This window comes from Procambarus clarkii, chromosome 12 (genome assembly GCF_040958095.1).
Source record: "Procambarus clarkii isolate CNS0578487 chromosome 12, FALCON_Pclarkii_2.0, whole genome shotgun sequence".
Classification (NCBI taxonomy): domain Eukaryota; kingdom Metazoa; phylum Arthropoda; class Malacostraca; order Decapoda; family Cambaridae; genus Procambarus; species Procambarus clarkii.
Genome location: NC_091161.1, coordinates 13,234,062 through 13,243,579, shown reverse-complemented (window position 1 = coordinate 13,243,579; position 9,518 = coordinate 13,234,062). Strand labels below are relative to the sequence as shown.

General features: G+C 48.3%; 1 protein-coding gene across 1 annotated transcript in view; it reads left to right on the top strand.

Moving 5' to 3' along the window:
• The window catches only part of LOC123753081 (uncharacterized), a 92,385-nt gene extending 90,040 nt beyond the window's left edge, over nt 1–2,345 (top strand). Inside the window, 1 exon segment of the mRNA XM_069323405.1 lies at nt 1,784–2,345. Coding sequence (XP_069179506.1) covers nt 1,784–2,345 — 562 coding nt within the window.
• The last annotated feature ends 7,173 nt before the right edge of the window (nt 2,346–9,518 follow it).

The window sequence follows — 9,518 nt, the reverse complement described above, 5'->3', positions numbered from 1 at the left end:
AGAGGCAAGCAGGGGGCATACTGGTATGCTGAGAGACAAGCAGGGGCATACTGGTATGCTGTGAGGCAAGCAGGGGCATTCTGGTATGCTGAGAGGCAAGCAGGGTGCATACTGGTATGCTGAGAGACAAGCAGGGGGCATGCTGTGATGCAAGCAGGGGGCATACTGGTATGCTGAGAGACAAGCAGGGGGCATGCTGTGATGCAAGCAGGGGGCATACTGGTATGCTGAGAGACAAGCAGGGGGCATGCTGTGATGCAAGCAGGGGGCATACTGGTATGCTGAGAGACAAGCAGGAGCATACTGGTATGCTGAGAGACAAGCAGGGGGCATACTGGTATGCTGAGAGACAAGCAGCGGCATACTGGTATGCTGAGAGACAAGCAGGGGCATACTGGTATGCTGAGAGGCAAGCAGGGGCATACTGGTATGCTGAGAGACAAGCAGGGGCATACTGGTATGCTGTGATGCAAGCAGGGGCATACTGGTATGCTGAGAGACAAGCAGGGGCATACTGGTATGCTGAGAGACAAGCAGGGGCATACTGGTATGCTGTGATGCAAGCAGGGGCATACTGGTATGCTGAGAGACAAGCAGGGGCATACTGGTATGCTGAGAGACAAGCAGGGGCATACTGGTATGCTGTGGTGCAAGCAGGGGCATACTGGTATGCTGTGATGCAAGCAGGAGCATACTGGTATGCTGAGAGACAAGCAGGGGCATACTGGTATGCTGAGAGACAAGCAGGGGCATACTGGTATGCTGAGAGACAAGCAGGAGCATACTGGTATGCTGAGAGGCAGGCAGGGGCATACTGGTATGCTGAGAGACAAGCAGGGGCATACTGGTATGCTGTGGTGCAAGCAGGGGGCACACTGGTATGCTGTGATGCAAGCAGGGGGCATACTGGTATGCTGTGATGCAAGCAGGGGGCATACTGGTATGCTGTGATGCAAGCAGGGGCATACTAGTATGCTGTAAGCCAAGCAGCAGCATATTGGTATACTTCTCATGTCAAGAACATGTCCGCCTGACTTCATAGCGAAGACGCATTTAGCTGCGTCTCTTAACTAATGCATGCACTGAGCGCTCGTAGCATAATTGAGCACCTGAGCACCTGCCTGTCTCCATACTGAGCACCGGAACATTGGAAAATCCCGTGTATTGAGCAACTAAAGGACTCACAAGCCCTCATTAATGAGCAGCTGTGCATTTGACCGCCCCCTTGTGCAGCTCAGCACCATCCCCCTCCCCCCCCTCGACCCCTCCCCAGCCACTAACATAAGCACAATACCAGGATTAGTAGAACAATACAACGATAATTGCTGTATGAAGTAGCGTTGTATCGTATCAAACTGTGGCTGTTTCAGTCAGTATTATACGTTTAGGTGCCACAAGTGTGAGTTAATAACTCACAAGTGTGAGTTAATAGCTCACAAGTGAGTTATTTACAACTCACAAGTGAGTTAATAACTCAACAAACCTAAGGGATGGCTATATAACACAATTTTTTAGGTTCCGGAAGGGGGCCGTGTTATTTTCTGATTAGTTATGCCTTCAAAAAGTTTAGAAAACGGGTGATATTCCTCTCAAAACTAGAGCAAGACATCTTCCCTTAGACGTCTTGAAGGTAACTGAAGACTGGAGACGCATTATCTAGAGCTATATCTTCAGGCTCCTTCAAGATATCTTCTCTTAAATTGTCTGAGCCAAGGGGGGACTAAAGAATTTTTTTTTGTTTTGAGAAGTTAAAGAAATCAACAATTTTGTTTACACTTTGAAGGCGAATTAAATTCTATCCATGCTACGACCTTCCGGGCGATGCTACGACCTTCCGGGCGATGCTACGACCTTCCGGGCGATGCTACGACCTTCCGGGCGATGCTACGACCTTCCGAGCGATGCTACGACCTTCCGAGCAATGCTACGACCTTCCGAGCAATGCTACGACCTTCCGAGCAATGCTACGACCTTCCGAGCAATGCTACGACCTTCCGAGCAATGCTACGACCTTCCGGGCGATGCTACGACCTCCCGACCAACACTACGACCTCCCGACCAACACTACGACCTCCCGACCAACGCCGTACCCTCCCCTATCCCCCCCCCCTCCTCACTGCCCCCAGAACTCCATATTTGCAACAAATGTTTGCATCATCTCCATCTTCAATTGCCTGAAGCAATCCGTCAATGGATTGCACAGCGTCGAGACGCATTTTCCTGGTGTACGTCAAGCATTCCGACGCTCCGGGTCCAAGCGTTCGAGGCTCCCTGCCGTGTTCAACGCCTCCAGTGTACAGCAAACCGAGCCCATGCAACAGCCCCCGGCCAACAGTGGGTTATAATGATGAGGATCCAGCGGCTGGGATGGTTGAGCAGTCCCCCCCCCCTAACGCACTCATCAACATTGAGGCCTGTTGATCGGCCGGATAGGGGGGGCCGGATAAGGCCCGAAAGCGCTTCTAGTGTTCTCTTTACCCTCTCTCAACCTTTTCCTGGCCGCCGTTCGAGCTATTCAAAAGCTTCGAGACAGGCAGGCAGGCACGCAGGCCTTCCGACACAGAGGGGCGCTTCCACACAGAGACCGACCCCCCCTTAAAAAAAAAAAGCCAAAAAAATAGAAAATGAGAGAAGCACCTTTGCAACAGAGGAACACATATGTGTGTGAATCTACATAGGCAATGGGGAAAAGGTTTTTAGATTTTTTGGTCGTGCCATTGCAAGCCTATTTGGGTCAGGGGGGGGGGCGGGGGGCGGCCCAATCCGCTTCGTCAACCCGTTGTTTAGGAGACAGCGGGGATTGAACGCATTCTTGCGTTCAGACAATCATTCATGTGTGGTATTGGAGGGCAGGTATTTGCTCCGTTAGCGCAAATAACGGTAGCCAGGTGTGTAGGGGGGAGGATTGGGTAGCCAGGTGTATGTGGGGGAAGGATTGGGTAACCAGGTGTGTATGGGAACGATTGGGTAGCCAGGTGTGTGTGTGAAAGGTTAGGTAGCCAGGTGTATGTGGGGGAAGGATTGGGTAGCCAGGTGTATGTGGGGGAAGGATTGGGTAGCCAGGTGTATGGGGGGGAAGGATTGGGTAACCAGGTGTAAGGGGGGGGAAGGATTGGGTAACCAGGTGTATGGGGGGGAGGATTGGGTAGCCAGGTGTATGGGGGGGAGGATTGGGAAGCCAGGTGTATGTGGGGGAAGGATTGGGTAGCCAGGTGTAAGGGGGGGGAAGGATTGGGTAACCAGGTGTATGGGGGGGAGGATTGGGTAGCCAGGTGTATGTGGGGGAAGGATTGGGTAGCCAGGTGTATGTGGGGGGAGGATTGGGTAGCCAGGTGTATGTGGGGGAAGGATTGGGTAACCAGGTGTATGGGGGAAGGATTGGGTAACCAGGTGAATGGGGGGATAATCAACGATTAGCCAATTTATCCATAATCGTCTAAATAATCCCAGTAGTGATTGGGGGGACTAGAATACTCATAGATTACCTAATCGCTGCTTTAACTAAGCCCAATCATGTTGGTCTTAGACGGTATAGAACGACGGTCTCGCGTCATGCAGGTCGGCGTTCAATCCCCGAGACCATCCACAAGTGATTGGTCACCATTCCTTTCCCACCGTCCAATCCCAAATCCTTATCCTGACCCCTTCCCAGTGCTATATAGTCGTAATGGCTTGGCGCTTTCCCCTGAATGAGTTTTTTGAGAGCTAAGATTTGTCTAAGATTGTATGTTCATAACGCTTGAATATGTGAAAATATGTGAGAATATGTGTGGATATCTTGAGGTTATCTTGAGATGATTTCGGGGCTTTAGTGTCCCCGCGGCCCGGTCCTCGACCAGGCCTCCACCCCCAGGAAGCAGCCCGTGACAGCTGACTAACACGCAGGTACCTATTTTACTGCTAGGTAACAGGGGTATAGGGTGAAAGAAACTCTGCCCATTGTTTCTCGCCGGCGCCCGGGATCGAACTAGGGACCACAGGATCACGAGTCCAGCGCGCTGTCTGCTCGGCCGACCGGCTCCCTGTATTATGTGTGAATATGTGTGAATATGTGTGGATATTCACACAGAAGTATGAACCACAGCCTCGGCGAAGAAAAAAAATGGCATTCTGCATGTCCTCTTTTCCCGTCGAAGGAGCAGCTGGGAGCTCTGACAAGGTCTCGGTAGCCTTGGAGAATAGACTTCAAGACACGTTCCTACAGAGCTCCTTGCATGGTGATTGAAGTGCATTCTGAGTGTTTGCAAGGCATCTTGATCAACTAAGCTGTGGGGTGAGGGGGGGCGTGGGGTTAAAGGAAGGGAAGGGAACTATCAGAGGGGGAAAGTGCCAAGTCAATAGGATTATATAGCCCTGGGAAGGGGGTCAGGATATAAGGATTTGGGATGGGACGGGGGGAAAGGAATGGTGCCCCAACCACTTGTGGACGGTCTCGGGGGATTGAACGCCGATCTGCATGAAGGGAGACGGTCGCTCTACCGTCCACCCCAAGTGGGTAGGCTTCATCAACTGTTGTTATTGTTATAAACAGCCTCCTGGTGCTTCGGAGCTCATTAACTGTTTAATAATTGTAAACAAAGCCGCCAAAGATGGAGAAAAGATGGACAGGTTCGTAAGTGCTTGCGTAACTGCTTCGTGAATATGGCCCCTGGTTCGTAAGTGCTTGCGTAACTGCTTCGTGAATCTGGCCCCGGGTTCGTAAGTGCTTGCGTAACTGCTTCGTGAACCTGGCCCCGTGTTCGTAAGTGCTTGCATAACTGCTTCGTGAATCTGGCCCCGGGTTCGTAAGTGCTTGCGTAAGTGCTTCATGAATCTACCTCTAACCCAGAGGCCAGATTGATCTCAGACGAAACCTATAGACACAGCAGTTCGACACTTTGAACGACACAGATATAGATAGATAGCATATCTAGATAGCAGATAGCTGTGGCTAAGAGCCTCTTAGATAGCAGATAGATGTAGCTAAGAGCCTCTTTGATAGCTGATAGCTGCAGCAAAGAGCCTCTTAGATAGCAGATAGCTGTAGCTAAGAGCCTCTTAGATAGCAGATAGCTGTAGCTAAGAGCCTCTTAGATAGCAGATAGCTGAAGCTAAGAGCCTCTTAGATAGCAGATAGCTGAAGCTAAGAGCCTCTTAGATAGCAGATAGATGTAGCTAAGAGCCTCTTAGATAGCAGTAGCTAAGAGCCTCTTAGATAGCAGATAGCTGTAGCTAAGAGCCCCTTAGATAGCAGATAGCTGTGGCTAAGAGCCTCTTAGATAGCAGATAGCTAGCTATAGCTAAGAGCCTCTTAGATAGCTGTAGCTAAGAGCCTCTTAGATAGCAGATAGCTGTAGCTAAGAGCCTCTTAGATAGCAGATAGCTGTAGCTAAGAGCCCCTTAGATAGCAGATAGCTGAAGCTAAGAGCCTCTTAGATAGCAGATAGCTGTAGCTAAGAGCCTCTTAGATAGCAGATAGCTGAAGCTAAGAGCCTCTTAGATAGCAGATAGCTGTAGCTATCAGAAATATTGCAGGAACAACTTCGAGAAGAGCTAAGAGCCTCTTAGATAGCAGATAGCTAAGAGCCTCTTAGATAGCAGATAGCTGTAGCTAAGAGCCTCTTAGATAGCTGTAGCTAAGAGCCTCTTAGATAGCTGTAGGTAAGAGCCTCTTAGATAGGTGTAGCTACAGCTAAGAGCCTCTTAGATAGCAGATAGCTGTAGCTAAGAGCCCCTTAGATAGCAGATAGCTGTAGCTATCAGAAATATTGCAGGAACAACTTCGAGAAGAGCTAAGAGCCTCTTTGATAGCTGTAGCTAAGAGCCCCTTAGATAGCAGCACTATCTTAGGTCTGGAAGTCTTCAACGGTGATGTATACAGATGCGCCACGTGTCTGCCATGTACCACGTGTTACAATGTTTGTAAACATGGCCTTTGTTTACAAACATTGCTAGAGGTTGTACGCATGCGCGGAAATTCCTCTCTACGGGTTCATTACTAAGTTGTTGGTCCTATAATTTGTGATTTTGGTAGCAGGTAAGTTCATTTGGCTTTGGCCAGGTACCTTGAGGTGCTTCCGGGGCTTTGCGTCCCCGCGGCCCGGTCCTCTGGCATAATCTTTGCCAGTGGCATAATCTTTGCCACAGCTTAGTGTCACAGTGGCAAGTGGTTATCTTGAGATGATTTCGGAGCTTTAGTGTCCCCGCGGCCCGGTCCTAGACCAGGCCTCCACCCCCAGGAAGCAGCCCGTGACAGCTGACTAACACCCAGGTACCTATTTACTGCTAGGTAACAGGGGCATAGGGTGACAGAAACTCTGCCCATTGTTTCTCGCCGGCGCCCGGGATCGAACTCGGGACCGCAGGATCACAGTCCAGCGTGCTGTCCGCGCGGCCGACCACAATTTAGCAGTCAGCACAGCAGCTGTCAGCAGTTAGTTAATTAGTTCTTGCTTTCAACACAGAAGCGGAAGACAGGCATACAGCTTCGTCAGAACAGCTTGCTTGAACACACAGCTTGCTAGAACACACAGCATGCTAGAACACACAGCTTGCTTGAACACACAGCATGCTAGAACACACAGCATGCTTGAACACACAGCTTGCTTGAACACACAGCATGCTAGAACACACAGCGTGCTTGAACACACAGCATGCTAGAACACACAGCTTGCTTGAACACACAGCATGCTAGAACACACAGCATGCTAGAACACACAGCATGCTAGAACACACAGCATGCTAGAACACACAGCATGCTAGAACACACACCGTGCTAGAACACACAGCATGCTAGAACACACAGCGTGCTAGAACACACAGCATGCTAGAACACACAGCATGCTAGAACACACAGCATGCTAGAACACACAGCATGCTAGAACACACAGCATGCTAGAACACACAGCATGCTAGAACACACAGCGTGCTAGAACACACAGCATGCTAGAACACACAGCATGCTAGAACACACAGCATGCTTGAACACACAGCATGCTAGAACACACAGCTTGCTTGAACACACAGCATGCTAGAACACACAGCATGCTTGAACACACAGCGTGCTAGAACACACAGCGTGCTAGAACACACACCCATTGAGAATTGTTCTTGTGGTCGTTAAATGTCATACTATCTTCTTGACAGAGGGGAAGAGTTCACCCTGATGCGCCTGTTCACCTAGCAGTAAAATAGGTACCTGGGTGTTAGTCAGCTGTCACGGGCTGCTTCCTGGGGGTGGAGGCCTGGTCGAGGACCGGGCCGCGGGGATGCTAAGCCCCGAAATCATCTCAAGATAACCTATCAAGATAGCCTCATGATAACCTCAAGATAATTTCAAGATAACCTCATAATAACCTCAAGATAACCTCACGATAACCTCTCGAGATAACCTCATGATAACCTCAAGATAACCTCATGATAACCTCATGATAACCTCAAGATAACCTCATGATAACCTCATGATAACCTCATGATAACCTCAAGATAACCTCATGATAACCTCAAGATAACATGATAACCTCAAGATAACATGATAACCTCAAGATAACCTCATGATAACTTTAAGATAATCTCATGATAACCTCATGATAACCTCATAACCTCAAGATAACCCCATGATACCTCAAGATAACCTCATGATAACCTCAAGATAACCTCAAGATAACCTCACGATAACCTCAAGATAACCTCAAAATAACCTCAACATAACCTCATGATAACCTCAAGATAACCTTATGATGACCTCAAGATAACCTCAAGATATCCTCATGATAACCTCTCAAGATAACCTATCGATAACTTCTCAAGATAACCTCAAAATAACCTCAAGATAACCTCACGATAACCTCATGATAACCTCATAACCTCAAAATAACCTCATGATAACCTCAAGATAACCTCATGATAACCTCACGATAACCTCATGATAACCTCATGATAACCTCAAGATAACCTCATGATGACCTCAAGATAACCTCAAGATAACCTTATGATAACCTCAAGATAACCTCAAGATGACCTCATGATAACCTCATGATAACCTCATGATAACCTCAAGATAACCTCATGATAACCTCAAGATAACCTCAAGATAACCTCATGATAACCTCAAGATAACCTCAAGATAACCTCATGATAACCTCATAACCTCAAGATAACCTCATGATGACCTCAAGATAACCTCAAGATAACCTTATGATAACCTCAAGATAACCTCAAGATAACCTCATGATAACCTCATGATAACCTCATAACCTCAAAATAACCTCATGATAACCTCAAGATAACCTCAAGATAACCTCATAATAACCTCATGATAACCTCAAGATAACCTCAAGATAACCTCATGATAACCTCATGATAACCTCATGATAACCTCAAGATAACCTCAAGATAACAGGATAAACAAATTTCCAACATTTAGTGACTGTAGGAGTTTGTGAAAAAGTTGCATTGAATCCAACATTTGGAAATAGCGAAAATTGTTTTTTTCTTAGAGTGAATTAAGTGAACTGATAAGAATTAACGGAATCTAACCTATAGTCGTTAGTAGGTCAAATATACACCGTAGGTCGTTAGACTTGATTGCTAAGCCTTAATCTAGTTATTGTATACTGTATTGTCACTGTATCGCTATTGTATGTGGGTGTATTTGGGGGTTTTCTATATCACCAGCCTGAGGGCTATCCTGTGATACAAGTGTATATGTGGATACATACACACCTGTGTTTGATCACGCCTTACCACACACACACCTGTCTACACCTGCACTCACTCTGGTTCCCTATGTTTGGTGTGTTTGGCCAGGTGTGTCACAGGTGTTTGATGGGGCAATGACTTGGTACATCTGCCTGCTTGCTTGCCTGCCTGCTTGCCTGCCTGACTGCTTGACTGCCTGCCTGCCTGCTTGACTGCCTGCCTGCCCTGCCTGCCTGCTTGACTGCCTGCCTGCCCTGCCTGACTGCCTGCCTGCCAGTCTGCCTGCCAGCACTTCCTGAAGGAGAGTGATTAAGCTGTGGATCTCAGATTGGTCGTTCAGTGTTCTCTGATTGTGTCTATGTCACCCCCGCCCCCGTTTTCTGTTTCATTTGAATTACGAGTCCTGCGTGCTGTCAGCTCAGCTACCATATCCCTACCACACACACACACCCCACTGTGTGTGTGTGTGTGTGTGTGTGTGTGTGTGTGTGTGTGTGTGTGTGTGTGTGTGTGTGTGTGTGCGTGTGTGTGTGTGTGTGTGTGTGTGTGTGTGTGTGTGTGTGTGTGTGTGTGTGCGTGTGTGTGTGTGTGTGGTAGAGATGATTGGATAGCTGAATACATTTGGCACCTCCCAACGTGACAATAATGCCCAAACGTTACCGTACACAACTCTTCCCTGCACATCATCACATACGACCCTCCCTATCGGTTGGCATCACGCAAGTCCGGGTTCAATCCCCCGAAGACCGTCCACAAGTCCTACTGACCCCAGTGCTATGTACCTAACCTAACCTAACCTAACCTTCCCTATATAATCCAAATGACTTGGTGCTTTCCAC